Source organism: Oncorhynchus keta, chromosome 10 (assembly GCF_023373465.1).
Source record: "Oncorhynchus keta strain PuntledgeMale-10-30-2019 chromosome 10, Oket_V2, whole genome shotgun sequence".
Classification (NCBI taxonomy): Eukaryota; Metazoa; Chordata; class Actinopteri; order Salmoniformes; family Salmonidae; genus Oncorhynchus; species Oncorhynchus keta.
Genome location: NC_068430.1, coordinates 30,739,551 through 30,757,908, shown reverse-complemented (window position 1 = coordinate 30,757,908; position 18,358 = coordinate 30,739,551). Strand labels below are relative to the sequence as shown.

The window sequence follows — 18,358 nt, the reverse complement described above, 5'->3', positions numbered from 1 at the left end:
CCCTCCCCTCCCTCCTTCACCCACCATCCTCTGTTATAACCAGCCCTCCCCTCCTCCTTCACCCACCATCCTCTGTTATAACCAGCCCTCCCCTTCCTCCTTCACCCACCATCCTCTGTTATAACCAGCCCTCCCCTCCCTCCTTCACCCACCATCCTCTGTTATAACCAGCCCACCCCTCCCTCCTTCACCCACCATCCTCTGTTATAACCAGCCCACCCCTCCCTCCTTCACCCACCATCCTCTGTTATAACCAGCCCACCCCTCCCTCCTTCACCCACCATCCTATGTTATAACCAGCCCACCCCTCCCTCCTTCACCCACCATCCTATGTTATAACCAGCCCACCCCTCCCTCCTTCACCCACCATCCTATGTTATAACCAGCCCACCCCTCCCTCCTTCACCCACCATCCTCTGTTATAACCAGCCCACCCCTCCCTCCTTCACCCACCATCCTCTGTTATAACCAGCCCACCCTCCTCCTTCACCCACCATCCTCTGTTATAACCAGCCCTCCTCTTCCTCCTTCACCCACCATCCTCTGTTATAACCAGCCCTCCCCTCCTCCTTCACCCACCATCCTCTGTTTGTAACCAGCCCTCCCCTCCCTCCTTCACCCACCATCCTCTGTTATAACCAGCCCTCCCCTTCCCTCCTTCACCCACCATCCTCTGTTATAACCAGCCCTCCCCTCCTCCTTCACCCACCATCCTCTGTTTGTAACCAGCCCTCCCCTCCCTCCTTCACCCACCATCCTCTGTTATAACCAGCCCACCCCTCCCTCCTTCACCCACCATCCTCTGTTATAACCAGCCCTCCCCTCCCTCCTTCACCCACCATCCTCTGTTATAACCAGCCCTCCCCTCCCTCCTTCACCCACCATCCTCTGTTATAACCAGCCCTCCCCTCCCTCCTTCACCCACCATCCTCTGTTATAACCAGCCCTCCCCTCCCTCCTTCACCCACCATCCTCTATTTGTAACCAGCCCACCCCTCCCTCCTTCACCCACCATCCTCTATTTGTAACCAGCCCTCCCCTCCCTCCTTCAACCACCATCCTCTGTTTGTAACCAGCCCACCCCTCCCTCCTTCACCCACCATCCTCTGTTATAACCAGCCCACCCCTCCCTCCTTCACCCACCATCCTCTGTTATAACCAGCCCTCCCCTCCCTCCTTCACCCACCATCCTCTGTTATAACCAGCCCACCCCTCCCTCCTTCACCCACCATCCTCTATTATAACCAGCCCTCCCTCCCTCCTTCACCCACCATCCTCTGTTATAACCAGCCCTCCCTCCCTCCTTCACCCACCATCCTCTGTTATAACCAGCCCACCCCTCCCTCCTTCACCCCCCATCCTCTGTTATAACCAGCCCTCCCCTCCCTCCTTCACCCACCATCCTCTGTTATAACCAGCCCTCCCCTCCCTCCTTCACCCACCATCCTCTGTTATAACCAGCCCACCCCTCCCTCCTTCACCCACCATCCTCTGTTATAACCAGCCCACCCCTCCCTCCTTCACCCACCATCCTCTGTTATAACCAGCCCACCCCTCCCTCCTTCACCCACCATCCTCTGTTATAAACAGCCCACCCCTCCCTCCTTCACCCACCATCCTCTGTTATAACCAGCCCTCCCTCCCTCCTTCACCCACCATCCTCTGTTATAACCAGCCCTCCCCTCCCTCCTTCACCCACCATCCTCTGTTATAATCAGCCCTCCCCTCCCTCCTTCACCCACCATCCTCTGTTATAACCAGCCCACCCCTCCCTCCTTCACCCACCATCCTCTATTATAACCAGCCCTCCCCTCCCTCCTTCACCCACCATCCTCTGTTATAACCAGCCCACCCCTCCCTCCTTCACCCACCATCCTCTGTTATAACCAGCCCTCCCCTCCCTCCTTCACCCACCATCCTCTGTTATAACCAGCCCTCCCCTCCCTCCTTCACCCACCATCCTCTGTTATAACCAGCCCACCCCTCCCTCCTTCACCCACCATCCTCTGTTATAACCAGCCCACCCCTCCCTCCTTCACCCACCATCCTCTGTTATAACCAGCCCACCCCTCCCTCCTTCACCCACCATCCTCTGTTATAACCAGCCCACCCCTCCCTCCTTCACCCACCATCCTCTGTTATAACCAGCCCACCCCTCCCTCCTTCACCCACCATCCTCTGTTATAACCAGCCCTCCCCTCCCTCCTTCACCCACCATCCTCTGTTATAACCAGCCCTCCCCTCCCTCCTTCACCCACCATCCTCTGTTATAACCAGCCCTCCCCTCCCTCCTTCACCCACCATCCTCTGTTCTAACCAGCCCTCCCCTCCCTCCTCCACCCACTATCCTCTGTTATAACCAGCCCTCCCCTCCCTCCTTCACCCACCATCCTCTGTTATAACCAGCCCTCCCCTCCCTCCTTAACCCACCATCCTCTGTTATAACCAGCCCTCCCCTCCCTCCTTCACCCACCATCCTCTGTTATAACCAGCCCTCCCCTCCCTCCTTCACCCACCATCCTCTGTTATAACCAGCCCTCCCCTCCCTCCTTAACCCACCATCCTCTGTTATAACCAGCCCTCCCCTCCCTCCTTCACCCACCATCCTCTCCCTCCCCTCCATCCTTGGTTCCTCAGTCCTCTACATCCATCCCTCTCTCCCTGACCTGGAAGTGAACCTGAAGAGGGGTAGAGGGTCAGAGAGGACACTAGTGTCACTGTGACCTCTAGTCACCTCCAGGACCTGACTTCATTGGCCCAATTAACTGCCATTAACATCAGGTCACATAATAACATTACTGTCTACACACACACACGCACACACGTACACACACGTACACACACACACACACACACACACACACACACACACACACACACACACACACACACACACACACACACACACACACACACACACACACACACACACAGGACTAATGTGAGTTAATGAAGGATGTAATTAAGAAGCCACAGTGATGATCGGAAATCACAGAGCAGAGATAAAGATCTCAGATATCCATACAGATGGGTGTGTGTGTGTGTGTGTGTGTGTGTGTGTGTGTGTGTGTGTGTGTGTGTGTGTGTGTGTGTCTGTGTCTGTGTCTGTGTGTGTGTGTGTGTGTGTGTGTGTGTGTGTGTGATCAGATAGATATGCAGCCAGATCTATGAGATGATAGATGCTGGATGGTGGCTAGATAGCGTATGGTTTCCTGTGATGTTAAATAGTCTAGACTCAGTGTTTGGTCATACTGTGGCAGTATGGTATACTGAACAACAGCAGCCTATGGAGGAGATGGAGGGAGAAAGATAGGGGGGGGTAGAGCAAGAGGGGAAGAATATAGATTTCCTAACTCAAAGCTCAAAACAGTCTTTGTTTCACCCAATGCTCCCCTAACTCCCCAGAGCACCAGTGACCTAACTCCAATCTGTGTTTGTGTGAGTGTGTGTTTACGTCAATGATGCTGACTGTGTTTTAGTGTGAAATGTGAGTCACTCTCTTTTTCCTTCATTTTTTCTAGTTTACAGTTGAGTGGCACTCCAAGAGGAAATGGCACTTCAGTGGCCGTGAGCTTCACTTTTCTCTCTCTAGCTCCCCCCTTTCTCTCCCGCCCTCTCTCGTTCACTCTCTCTCTTTCTCTTTTCACGCCCTGCACAGTGAGCCGACGGAGGCCCAGACTTCTACAGCAGCTGGAATGTCAGCAAGAGGGAAAGAGAATGAAAGAGGATAAAAGAAAGATGCAAAAGTATAAAAAGGGGAGGACAGAGATGCTGGTGCATATTTAGTGCTGAAAGGGGAATGCAAACACGTTAGGAAGTGAAGCTAAGCAAAGAGATGTATTCCATCCACTCATACTAAACATGTGCATCTACCATTGAAACAGCTCTATGTTTTGGTATTTAGATATTGAACGGTATGGGTAGCGTTAGACGGGTGGGTAGCGCCATCTTGAATTGCCATAGTAACGATGGACTCCAATGCGTCATTGACAGGATTGATGTGAGTTTGGGTGCAGGGACTGAAAGTGATTGACTGCTGCCACCGGGAGGCTCCTCGCCTCCAATGGACCTGAAAGGTTTCTCAAAACTTTGACAGCTTTGTCACTGAGATCAGGACAATAATATTAAGGTATGAAACTGTATACAATTCGTGTTTATGTTGGTTATTATAATATGTACATTTTGGAGTATTCTTTCCGACTGATAAGATGAGTCTGTGGAATGAACTTCTGACAACAAGCTGACTAGGCAGTCAGCCAGAAACTAGGCTAGCTAGCTAGCCTACTTGATTTAGCTCATCTTGTCTTTTTGATGTTAATGTTGTCTTTGATAACTGTACAAAATAAAATGCTCATACTGACACTTTGAATAGCATTTGTCATTGGTATTAGCAGGGAGCTAAAATGAAAACATGAATACAGTAGCTAACTATCCAGCCACAACTAAGAGAGGGCTGCTGCCGGATTGCTATTTTACCAGTAAAATGTATCATACCCATATAATTATTAGCTAGATACATAACTAGACATCTCATTAGATGTCTGTTTATATATGATATGACTCCAAGAAAATAGTAGCTAAGCCTGCTGGTTGTTGACTCCAAGAATGAATATAGCCTAAGTATGAAGCCTAACCCCTATGATGATAGCAAGCTAATAGCTATTACTCAAGCTCAGGCTGGTAGTCAGCTTGGTAACTAGATCATCCTGGTCAACGTTTATTGGTCGCGTCCACAGATTTGCAGATGATATCGCAGGTGCAGCGAAATGCTTGTAGGCTAAATGCTAGCTGGTAACTGTCAATGATGCATTATTGTTGTGTACTATTAGGCCTGTATACTGTATACGGTATACTGTTCTATGTTTTGTTAAATAGTCTCCATCTCACTCCTCTGTATGTAGAAGACCGGTGGACCGTCAGCTCTCAGACCATCGTGAGGGATATGACCTGGTTTGTTTGTGATGCAACAAGGGAAAGCAGTAATGTATCATAGGGAAACAACACTATGTCAGGTTGAGATACTGCAGTGAGTGTGACTCATTACAGACATGGGCACTAATAAAGGGACTCCTAGTCTTCACCCAGTAGCTCAGATTGTCATTGGTCATTTCCCCTCCCATGCATGCTATTCATTTACTCCCATTCTTTGTGTATTAGGCTGTAGGCCTTGTGTATTAGGCTGTAGGTATAGTGTATTAGGCTATAGGTATAGTGTATTAGGCTATAGGTATAGTGTATTAGGCTGTAGGCATAGTGTATTAGGATGTAGGTATAGTGTATTAGGCTACCGGTATAGTGTATTAGGCTGTAGGCCTTGTGTATTAGGATGTAGGCCTTGTCTTTAAGGCTGTAAGCCTTGTGTATGAGGCTGTAGGTATAGTGTATAAGGCTGTAGGCCTTGTGTATTAGGCTGTAGGTATAGTGTATTAGGCTGTAGGCATAGTGTATTAGGCCGTAGGCCTTGTGTATTAAGATGTAGGCATAGTGTATTAGGCTGTAGGCCTTGTGTATTAGGCTATAGGTATAGTGCATTAGGCTGTAGGCCTTGTGTATTAGGCTGTAGGCCTTGTGTATTAGGCTATAGGTATAGTGTATTAGGCTGTAGGCCTTGTGTATTAGGCTATAGGCATAGTGTATTAGACTGTAGGCCTTGTGTATTAGGCTATAGGCCTTGTGTATTAGGCTATAGGCATAGTGTATTAGGCTATAGGTATAGTGTATTAGGTTGTAGGCCTTGTGTATTAGGCTGGAGGCCTTGTGTATTAGGCTATATGCATAGTGTATTGGGCTATAGGCCTTGTGTATTAGGCTATAGGCCTTGTGTATTAGGCTATAGGCATAGTGTATTAGGCTATAGGCCTTGTGTATTAGGCTATAGGCATAGTGTATTATGCTATAGGCATAGTGTATTAGGGTATAGGCATAGTGTATTAGGCTATAGGCCTTGTGTATTAGGCTATAGGCACAGTGTATTAGGCTATAGGCATAGTGTATTAGGCTATAGGCATAGTGTATTAGGCTATAGGCATAGTGTATTAGGCTATAGGCATAGTGTATTAGGCTATAGGCATAGTGTATTAGGCTATAGGCATTAGTGTATTAGGCTATAGGCATAGTGTATTAGGCTATAGGCATAGTGTATTAGGCTATAGGCATAGTGTATTAGGCTATAGGCATAGTGTATTAGGCTATAGGCATAGTGTATTAGGCTATAGGCATAGTGTATTAGGCTATAGGCATAGTGTATTAGGCTATAGGCATTAGTGTATTAGGCTATAGGCATAGTGTATTAGGCTATAGGTATAGTGTATTAGGCTATAGGCATAGTGTATTAGGCTATAGGCATAGTGTATTAGGCTATAGGCATAGTGTATTAGGCTATAGGCATGGTGTATTAGGCTATAGGCATAGTGTATTAGGCTATAGGCATAGTGTATTAGGCTATAGGCATAGTGTATTAGGCTATAGGCATAGTGTATTAGGCTATAGGCATGGTGTATTAGGCTATAGGCATAGTGTATTAGACTATAGGCATAGTGTATTAGGCTGTAGGCATAGTGTATTAGGCTATAGGCATAGTGTATTAGGCTATAGGCATAGTGTATTAGGCTATAGGCATAGTGTATTAGGCTATAGGCATAGTGTATTAGGCTATAGGCATAGTGTATTAGGCTATAGGCATTAGTGTATTAGGCTATAGGCATAGTGTATTAGGCTATAGGCATAGTGTATTAGGCTATAGGCATAGTGTATTAGGCTATAGGCATAGTGTATTAGGCTATAGGCATAGTGTATTAGGCTATAGGCATAGTGTATTAGGCTATAGGCATAGTGTATTAGGCTATAGGCATTAGTGTATTAGGCTATAGGCATAGTGTATTAGGCTATAGGTATAGTGTATTAGGCTATAGGCATAGTGTATTAGGCTATAGGCATAGTGTATTAGGCTATAGGCATAGTGTATTAGGCTATAGGCATGGTGTATTAGGCTATAGGCATAGTGTATTAGGCTATAGGCATAGTGTATTAGGCTATAGGCATAGTGTATTAGGCTATAGGCATAGTGTATTAGGCTATAGGCATGGTGTATTAGGCTATAGGCATAGTGTATTAGACTATAGGCATAGTGTATTAGGCTGTAGGCATAGTGTATTAGGCTATAGGCATAGTGTATTAGGCTATAGGCATAGTGTATTAGGCTATAGGCATAGTGTATTAGGCTATAGGCATAGTGTATTAGGCTATAGGCATTAGTGTATTAGGCTATAGGCATAGTGTATTAGGCTATAGGCATAGTGTATTAGGCTATAGGCATAGTGTATTAGGCTATAGGCATGGTGTATTAGGCTATAGGCATAGTGTATTCGGCTATAGGCATAGTGTATTAGGCTTTAGGCATAGTGTATTAGGCTATAGGCATAGTGTATTAGGCTATAGGCATAGTGTATTAGGCTATAGGCATAGTGTATTAGGCTATAGGCATAGTGTATTAGGCTATATGCATAGTGTATTAGGCTATAGGTATAGTGTATTAGGCTATAGGCATAGTGTATTAGACTATAGGCATAGTGTATTAGGCTATAGGCATAGTGTATTAGGCTATAGGCATAGTGTATTAGGCTATAGGCATAGTGTATTAGGCTATAGGCATAGTGTATTAGGCTATAGGCATAGTGTATTAGGCCATAGGCATAGTGTATTAGACTATAGGCATAGTGTATTAGGCTGTAGGCATAGTGTATTAGGCTATAGGCATAGTGTATTAGGCTATAGGCATAGTGTATTAGGCTATAGGCATAGTGTATTAGGCTATAGGCATCGTGTATTAGGCTGTAGGCATAGTGTATTAGGCTATAGGCATAGTGTATTAGGCTATAGGCATAGTGTATTAGGCTATAGGCATAGTGTATTAGGCTATAGGCATAGTGTATTAGGCTATAGGTATAGTGTATTAGGCTATAGGTATAGTGTATTAGGCTATAGGCATAGTGTATTAGGCTATAGGCATAGTGTATTAGGCTATAGGCATAGTGTATTAGGCTATAGGCATAGTGTATTAGGCTATAGGCATAGTGTATTAGGCTATAGGCATAGTGTATTAGGCTATAGGCATAGTGTATTAGGCTATAGGTATAGTGTATTAGGCTATAGGTATAGTGTATTAGGCTATAGGCATAGTGTATTAGGCTATAGGCATAGTGTATTAGGCTATAGGCATAGTGTATTAGGCTATAGGCATAGTGTATTAGGCTATAGATATAGTGTATTAGGCTATAGGCATAGTGTATTAGGCTATAGATATAGTGTATTAGGCTATAGGTATAGTGTATTAGGCTGTAGGCATAGTGTATGTACAGTATGTACAGAATACATTGAAGCTGTAAAAGCCAGTTACTGTCATTATATGCCTTATTCTTTTCATATTTTGTCATTCCAATTTTCAATGTAACTTGCACTCTGTTTTCAAGTTTGAATGAGACAATGTATTCCCTTCAATAAAGTGCTAGACTTAATAATATTATATTACTTGTGTATGTATGCCTTTCCTTATACACATTTTCACAGGTGTTTTTTCTTGACTGATTACCATTTGATTGTTGTGGTGCTATTGTAAGTCATATCATTTGAAAGGTCTGTTTCTCAGCTTTCAAAATAAGTATCATGATTTCATATATGGTTTGACATCAGCAAATGTTGCTTCTTGATACATGCTGAGTTCATGGTCATTCAGACAGTTTGGGGATTAAGACAGTTTGGGGATTCAGACCGTTTGGGGATTCAGACAGTTTGGGGATTCAGACCGTTTGGGGATTCAGACCGTTTGGGGATTCAGACAGTTTGGGGATTCAGACAGTTTGGGGATTCAGACAGTTTGGGGATTCAGACCGTTTGGGGATTCAGACCGTTTGGGGATTCAGACCGTTTGGGGATTCAGACAGTTTGGGGATTCAGACAGTTTGGGGAAATCCTGCCAGTGATGCAACAATGTGACGATTTACAGTTACAGTTTGATGGTGACCTAAAGTCTACTGTTTCCATTCCCCTTGAAACCTACATTCACAAAACACAGACAGAGGGAAAAAACTAAAGAAAAGGGAGGGAGGCACCTGGTTCTCATCAGACACACACAAACACACACACCAGCACACACACACAGAGGGCTTTGAGGTTTGGGAGGGATTTGCCTGGTGATGTTTGTAACCTGCTATGCACAATTTAACATCCAGTCCTGTGGATGCAACCTCCTCCCCCTCCTCCGCCTTCTCACCACTCAGAGAGAGAAAGCATGTCATGCTGTTTCTCGAGAGGTCGTCTGTCAGGGGCAGAGAGCAGTAGATGGAGACGCCAGAGAACGAGGCTGGGTTGAATCCTGGCTTTGTGAAAGAAGAGGCTGGGTGGAATCCTGGCTTTGTGAAAGAAGAGGCTGGGTGGAATCCTGGCTTTGTGAAAGAAGAGGCTGGGTGGAATCCTGGCTTTGTGAAAGAAGAGGCTGGGTGGTATCCTGGCTTTGTGAAAGAAGAGGCTGGGTGGAATCCTGGCTTTGTGAAAGAAGAGGCTGGGTGGAATCCTGGCTTTGTGAAAGAAGAGGCTGGGTGGAATCCTGGCTTTGTGAAAGAAGAGGCTGGGTGGAATCCTGGCTTTGTGAAAGAAGAGGCTGGGTGGAATCCTGGCTTTGTGAAAGAAGAGGCTGGGTGGTATCCTGGCTTTGTGAAAGAAGAGGCTGGGTGGAATCCTGGCTTTGTGAAAGAAGAGGCTGGGTGGAATCCTGGCTTTGTGAAAGAAGAGGCTGGGTGGAATCCTGGCTTTGTGAAAGAAGAGGCTGGGTGGAATCCTGGCTTTGTGAAAGAAGAGGTCTTTCTTTCTTTCTTTCTTTTCTCTCTCTCTCTCTCTCTCTCTCTCTCTCTCTCTCTCTCTCTTTTCTCTCACTCTGTTCTGTCTTGGTATAGGATACAGTTTGGTTTGCGTCTCCCTCTGGTCTCAGGGTGGGGAAGCAGAACTGGTCTTCCCCCCTCTGCCTCTCTCCTCTATCATCTCTCTATCTTTTTCTTTCATTCTGTTCTTTCTGGGGAGGCAGACAGGGCACATTCCTCAGGGAGGCCCAGGCGCCCTTTTCTGACACGTCTCAGCAATACACCCCTCCCTCCATCCCCCATCCCCTCTTTCTCTATCCCCCAATCTCCCTCCACCTCTACCCGTCCATCTCTCTCACCTTCTGTTACATCTATCTACCTGTAGGGCCTCTCTCTCCCCCTCCCTCTCTTTATCTCACACACACACCCAACACTTTTACACTTCCACTCCTCTCACTACTCCTCCCTCACTTTACCCTGCAGCTCGGACCAGAGAGAGAGAGAGAGAAGAGAGAGAGAAGAGAAAGGAGAGAGAGGCCGGTGGAGTGGTTTGACGGCTGGAGATGGCTGTGATTTCTCCCAGGCTCCCAAGGGGTCCAGGGGAAAACGGCTTTGTGTTCTAACAACACCGCCCTGTGAAGAGCACTGTGTGTCTGAGCGTATGTGTGTATCTCAGTGTGTGTGCGTGTGTGTGTGTCATGTGTGTGTCGGTGTGTGTGTATAGGCACCATGGTTCCTCTCGGGTCCAGTGCGCCTTGGCAGGTTATTTGACCACCTACACTGCTATGTACTTCAGGTGGATGAGGAGAATAAAGGAAAGGAGAAAAATAGAAAGTGAGAGAATGTGTGAGAGAGAAAGGGGGGGAGAACAGGTAGGTATTTTACTATAGCCGTGATATCAAAGGACACGGCAATTCTCACTGGCACGGAACTCAGATCTGGACTGGAGGGGGGTGGTGGGGGGGTGGCCGGGGGGGATGACAGGAGAACACACATACATAGATCACTATCCTACTCTACACACTGAGAGAAAGAGAGGGAAAGAAAGAAGGAGAGAGATTACTAAGCCATGTTGAGGGAGATACCGTATACAATAGATACTCTGGGACTTGACTAACACCAGGCCAGGAACTAGAGGAGAGGTTGAGCTCCTCTTCCATCAAGCAGAGAGGGTGTGAGAAAAGGATGGAAAGCGAAAGGGTGGTATGTTTGAGGTTGGAAAGGCATTTAAGGAGGAAATGCCACTGTGCACACACGCGCGCACACAGATGCACGCACACACACAGGTGCAACAACACAGAGAAGAGAGACGAGGGCCACAGAATAAAGAGCTACTTGTGTGAGTTACGGGTCAGGGCGGAGCCTGGGTGAGTGTGTGTGTCCAGGGCTGGAGGTTCCAGAGGAAACAGAGGCAGGATGCAGTAAGAAAAGGAGGGAGGAGTGAAAGGGTAGAAATGGAAAGGGGAAGAGTGGAGAAGTAGATTTTCTCTTCATTAACATAATCCACCTTCATTATAATCCCAGCTCTAGAGTTTCTGAGCTGCTCTTTTCATATAGGTACCTCAGCTCAAACTTAATGTACAATAATGCTGTCGTACTTTTAGGCCTTCTTATGTGCATGTGTGTGTGTGTGTGTGTGTGTGTGTGTGTGTGTGTGTGTGTGTGTGTGTGTGTGTGTGCGTGTGTGCGTGCGTGCGTGCGTGCGTGCGTTATGTCACTAGTCTGGCAGTATAGAGAGTCAGAGAGGAGGAATTTGGGGATCTGGGATAATGGGAAACAAAGTGTGGATTTTCAGCCAAGGAACTCCGGGAAACACAGAAATTCCATCTGATACAGTGGCCAGAGGAGGGGAGACACTGACGCACCGGGGGGAACTAAAACAGCTCAACACTGGCCACATCACGTTGACGTGTCACCAACTGTGAAATAAAACACACACAAGTGTCCATACAAACACACACGTCACAGATGGACTTTTAGATCCATGAGGAGATAAAATAGTGTTTTTTAGTTATAAAAATACACACACACACAGACAGACAAGTAATTTCTCCAGTATGTATGAGTCATGTAAGACTGGGAAAGGAAAGTGAATACATTTCACAGAAGTACAAGGGAAGATGATGCTGTTTCTCATGTAGTTCAGAGTTTACAGGGATCTGAATGTAATAACATGCATGTGCTTTGTCATTGACATCTTAACATGTCAGCACGTCTTCTCAACGCGTTGCGTGTGAGACTGTAAGATAGCGCAGTTTGTCTGCATTACATAATGAATTAGGCTGTAGACAACATGCAACAATTTCAAAGATTTTACTGAGATACAGTTCAAATAAGGAAATCAGTCAATTGAAATAAATTCATTAGGCCCTAATCTATGTATTTAACATGACTGGTAATACAGATATGCATATGTTGGTCACAGATACCTTTAAAAAAGGTAGGGGTGTGGATCAGAAAACCAGTCAGTATCTGGTGTGACCATTTGCCTCACGCAGCGCAAAACATCTCCTTCGCATAGAGTTCATCAGGCTGATGATTGTTGCTTGTGGAATGTTGTCCAACTCCTCTTCAATGGCTGTGCGGAGTTGCTGGATATTGGCGGGAACTGGAACATGCTGCCCATACATTGGTCAATGGGTGACATGTCTGGTGAGAATGCAGGCCATGCTAGAACTGGAATATTTTCAGCTTCCAGGAATGGTGTATAGATCCGTGCGACATGGGGCCTTGCATTATCATTCTGAAACATGAGGTGATGGCGGTGGATGAATGGCACGACAATGAGCCTCAGGATCTCGTCACGGTATCTCTGTGCATTCAAATTGCCATCGATAAAATGCAAAATCCGTAGTTTATGCCTGCCCATACCATAACCCCACCGCCACCATGGGGCACTCTGTTCACAATGTTGACGTTGGCAAACCACTCGCCATACATGCTGTCTGCCATCTGCCCGGGAACAGTTGAAACCGGCATTCATCCGTGAAGAGCACATTTCTCCAGCGTGCCAGTGGCCATTGAAGGTGAGCATTTGGTTATGACGCCAAACTGTAATCAGGTCAAGACCCTGGTGAGGACGAGGAGGAAGCAGATGAGCTATTCTGAGACAGTGTCTGACAGAAATCCTTCGGTTGTGCAAACCCACAGTATCATCAACTGTCAAGGTGGCTGGTCTCAGACGATCAGTATGTCAACTGCACGCTCCCTCAAAACTTGAGACATCTGTGACATTGTGTTGTATGACAAAACCGCACATTTTAGAGTGGCCTTTTATTGTCCCCAGTACAAGGTGCACCTGTGTAATGATCATGCCGTTTAATCAGCTTCTCGATATGCCACACCTGTCAGGTGGATGGATTCTATTGGCTAAAGGACAAATTCTCACTAACAGGGATGTAAACACATTTGTAAGAAATAAGCTTCCTGTGCATTTGAAACATTTCTGGGATTTTTTATTTCAGGTCATGAAACATGGGACAAACACTTTGGTGTTTATATATTTATATATATCATTAAATGGCACAAGTGATGGATGTTGCACAACCACACACAGACACCTGCAAGCCCGTATGCACAAACAAATGAGCATGAAGTGCGCACACACATATGCACACACACGCCAGCATGCGCCAACACAAGGATACACACACACACCTGCTGCTGCTGGAGGTGCAGTAGGTCCACAGGGCTGATCTCCCCATTGGTGTCCCCGTTGGACCCGCCTTCTCTCCCTCCCCCGCCGTCCGAATGGCTGCTGAGGCTGCTGACTCCGTTCTGATTGGAGGGCGTAGTTCGAGTGGTCTCAGAGGCCGATTCCACCATCATCACGTGGCACCTGGGAGCGAGGGAGGAGAAGGAGGAGAGGACAGAGAAAGGTAAGCAGAGATTAAGTGATGGTGAATGAGTGCAGCCATGGCAGTTTGCTCTGGAGCTGGAGGAGTCTGGGTCAACAAACAAAAGAGTTGGGAAACTAAAGTACACACACACACACACACACACACACACACACACACACACACACACACACACACACACACACACACACACACACACACACACACACACACACACACACACACACACACACACACACAGTGAGCTTTATGGCCTAGCCCTGGAGAGAAGAGCTCTGCAGAATGCCCGTGTGTGTGTGTGTGTGTGTGTGTGTGTGTGTGTGTGTGTGTGTGTGTGTGTGTGTGCTGGCTTATCTGCCAGATAACACTAAGTAAACAAGTACAGTATGCACCCACACTGCCATTCTCATGTGGTCATAGCAACACGTGAGCCTTCCTGAGTGTGTGTGGGGGGGGGCTGAAAGAGTCAGACAACCCTTATAGGCATCAGTAGAAAAGCCCAACTTTCTACAATATCCAGAGATGCTGTGTGTGTACAGAGCAGGCTTGTCTTGGAGTAGAGGATGTTTGATGCGTGTTCACGACAAAATGCGTCTCTGTGAGTTTGTTGGAACACAGGCGCAGGATGCATCTTTAGGAGAAAGAATGAGCGTGGGAGAGAGGAAAGGAGAGACAGAGGAAGAGAGAAGGTGAAGGAGAAAGAATGAGCGTGGGAGAGAGGAAAGGAGAGACAGAGAAAGAGAGAAGGAGAAAGAATGAGCGTGGGAGAGAGGAAAGGAGAGACAGAGAAAGAGAGAAGTAGAAAGAATGAGCGTGGGAGAGAGGAAAGGAGAGACAGAGGAAGAGAGAAGGAGAAAGAATGAGCGTGGGAGAGAGGAGGAGAGGAGAGGAAGAGGAGAGACAGGAAAGGAGAGACAGAGGAAGAGAGAAGGAGAAAGAATGAGCGTGGGAGAGAGAGAAGGTGAAGGAGAAAGAATGAGCTGTGGGAGTGGGAGAGAGGAAAGGAGAGACAGAGAAAGAGAGAAAGAAGGAGGAAAAGAATGAGCGTGGGAGAGAGGAATGGAGAGGCAGAGGAAGAGAGAAGGAAGGAGAAAGAATGAGCGTGGGAGAGAGGAAAGGAGAGACAGAGGAAGAGAGAGGAAAGAGAGAAGGAGAAAGAATGAAGAGAGAAAGAATGAGCGTGGGAGAGAGGAAAGGAGAGACAGAGAAAGAGAGAAGGAGAAAGAATGAGCGTGGGAGAGAGGAAAGGAGAGACAGAGAAAGAGAGAAGGAGAAGGAGAAAGAATGAGCGTGGGAGAGAGGAGGCAGAGGAAGGAGAAGGAGAAAGAATGAGCGTGGGAGAGAGGAAAGGAGAGACAGAGGAAGAGAGAAGGAGAAAGAATGAGCGTGGGAGAGAGGAAAGGAGAGACAGAGGAAGAGAGAAGGAGAAAGAATGAGCGTGGGAGAGAGGAAAGGAGAGACAGAGAAAGAGAGAAGGAGAAAGAATGAGCGTGGGAGAGAGGAAAGGAGAGACAGAGGAAGAGAGAAGGCGAAGGAGAAAGGATAACAAGCTCCAACTGATCTGGGCCTGTGAACTGTTAATGATGAACCCAATCTATGCTTTCTGCTCGCAGTTTTAGAAATACACTTTCTCTGTGTTTGTTTCTGCAAGGGCGAACAAAATGCCATCGAGTTATTCCACCCATTATGTGACAAATGTGTGTGTGTCTGTATTCCACCCGCCTTGCCTTTGGGTGGAGCAAGGAGAGGTATTTCGTGAGATAATTTATTTTTTGTTTTGCTCCGAAGCAAGAGCAGGTACAAATGTTGTGTACTTACTTACGCGCGCGCGTGTGTGTGTGTGTGTGTGTGTGTGTGTGTGTGTGTGTGTGTGTGTGTGTGTGTGTGTGTGTGTGTGTGTGTGTGTGTGTGTGTGTGTGTGTGTGTGTGTGTGTGTGTGTGTGTCCATCCGACAGTAGGTGAGTGTGTGTGAATGCTAGTGGCGCTGCTAATGGAACGTTGCCAGATGCTCGTGGAAAAAGCCCAAAGGGTGTGTGTGGGTGTGTTCCTTAGTTATGAATACAGTACGTGGTGTGAAAGACAAGCTGTATTGGTTCACCACAACAACAGCTGACAACAACAAATCACACTGAAGCATCTCCCCTCCCAACAGCCACACACACGTACACACACACACACACACGCACGTACACACACACACACACACACAGTTGTACATCCAAATATTGCTAGCTAGTGGCTTCCAACCTACCTGACATTTACAGGTAGTAAACGCCTAAACCTCAGCCTGCCCTCTTCCTTCACTCCTCCCTCGCCCTCTCCACCCATCTCCTCCACTCTCCTCCCATCTCCTCCCCCTTACCGTGGCTCTCTCTTCACACATCCATACCCGTCTTCCTCACCCCCATCCCCTCCCCCGTGGACCTACAGTCAGATCTGTGTGAGCCCCATTGTGTCCCTCTCTCTCTGTCTGTGTGAAGACAGTCATGTGTGGCCAGTAGTCTCCCTCCCTCCATAACAGAACAGGTGTAGTAGCTGCTCCTATGCTGTGCTGAGTGCATTAGAAGGTCTTTAAGGGTCTTTAGGCACAGATTGAGTTTCCTCCAGACTGTACAGCTCATTGACTTCATCCCACAGCAGACGCCTCATACATTTCTCTAACCATGAATCACCTTCTACTTGCTATCACTGCCCCTCTCTATACAGCATACCTCCAGGAGAGGAAGAGATAGAGAGTTTCCAGAAAGAGCTTGAAGGTGAACAAGGGTTGGTGGGAGGACCTGTCACTTTTAAACAGTTACACAAGCATCCATGCACAAACACACAAACAAACACACACACACACACACAAACACACACACACAGACATACACAGAGCAGTGCGGTGTGGTATACTACGGTTCTGTAATGTCATATCCTGTAATGGGTGTATATAGCTGCAGTAATAGGAGGTCAAAGGGAGAGACACGGGCATAAATCTATCCTAGACTAGAGTCTTTCATTAGAGCTGTGAGACAGAAGACGCAGCGCACACACACACCCCTTTAAGTGTATCTGGCAGAGCAGAAAAGCTTCCCGTGCAGAGGCCTGCCCTGACGAGTTAGAAACACAAACACAAACCAAACCCCCTGCAGCTGAACCCCTGACCTGAGAGAGAGCAGGAAGAAGCATTCCACTACCCCGAGGGATGGAGAGAGGGAGGGATGGATGGATGGATGGAGGAAGAAGGAGGGAAAGAGAAGGGAGGAGGTGTACAGATCAGAGGGATAAATAATGTTTGGGATAGAGGGGGAATAAAGTGTTCCTCTGCCTTTTAATTGGGATGGAGAAGAAGAGAGAGGGGATGGGACAGAACATGCCTCAGCTGCAGGACAGAAAGAGAGAGAGGGAAAGGGAGAGAGAGGGAGAGAGAGAGAGAGAGAGAGAGAGAGAGAGAGAGAGAGAGAGAGAGAGAGAGAGAGAGAGAGAGAGAGAGAGAGAGAGAGAGAGAGAGAGAGAGAGAGAGAGAGAGAGAGAGAGAGAGAGAAATTCTCTCTGGCATGTGTAATTAATTAAGTTGGGTGGATCATACAGTACGTCCTGTTACTACAGGTAGCGTCTGCAAAGGCTCCTGGGTAAAAACCTGCTGGAAGGCCTTGTGTAGGCACAACGCACATAGGAGGTACTTACCTAAACACCTCCCACCCACTAGCACTGATAACCCTGTATGAGTCATCCCTCCCCATCCCACTATCCAGCCTGTTATCATAGACTAAACGCAGCATAGTAACGGTAAATCCAGGAAAGTATGTTGGTTGTTGTGGATGGATGGATGGGTGTGCGGGTGCATAATGTGAATGTTTGGCAACCCAAAGGTTGCGTGTTCAAAACTCATCACTGACAACTTTTGCATTTTCGCTACTTTGCAACTACTTAGCATGTTAGCTAACCCGTTTCCTAACCTTAACCCTAACTCCTAACCCTAACCTTAACACTAACCTTAACCCCTAACCCTAAGCAACCTAGCGACCTAGCTAATGTTAGCTACAACAAATTGGAATTCGTAACATATAATCTGTTTTGCAAATTCGTAACTTATCATACTAACTGTAATTCGTAGCATATCATACAAAATGGATGACGGACATCCACAAACTAAGAAATACCATATGAAAGGTATTGGTGTGTTCTGGATTTACTTTACTATGTTACGTCTACCCCTGAGTCCAGGTTGCACCATTACCCTCATCTAAAGTGACACAAACCAACAGACTGGGCAGCCATATTAGCTTCTCAAGGCCAGACCACACTACCCCGAAGGAGAGACGAGTAGAGGAGAGTAGCGAACACCCCCCTCCTCTTCTCTACTCACTCTAAAGACTTTGGGGGGATTGAGTCTTACTGATTCCCAAAGCTCACACCGATCACTCCCTTCTCCCAACTCCAAGATCCCCTTCCCTCTCACTTCCCCTCCCACCTTCTCCCCTACGGGTTTGTGGTGTAGATCCAGTCTGTTCCGGTCTGTCTCCCATCCCAATCCCTCAGTAATGCCATCTCTTCCCTGTCCTACAGCTCACAATACAAGGATCACTGGCTAGCTGCCTGGGAGCACTGGAGACAGGCCAGTACACTTCCAGAACTTTCTCTTCGTAATAATAACTTTCTCACACA

At 46.9% G+C, this 18,358-nt stretch overlaps 1 protein-coding gene across 10 annotated transcripts in view; it reads right to left on the bottom strand.

Annotated features, from left to right (window-relative positions):
• LOC118373815 (forkhead box protein P4-like) overlaps positions 1-18,358 on the bottom strand; it is a 181,568-nt gene that overhangs the window by 104,561 nt on the left and 58,649 nt on the right. For all 10 annotated transcript variants that reach the window (XM_052526847.1, XM_052526844.1, XM_052526848.1 and 7 more), the window contains one exon: positions 13,509-13,689. In XM_052526847.1, coding sequence (XP_052382807.1) covers positions 13,509-13,679 — 171 coding nt within the window. In that variant the 5' untranslated portion in view covers positions 13,680-13,689. The remainder of the gene's footprint in view (positions 1-13,508; positions 13,690-18,358) is intronic.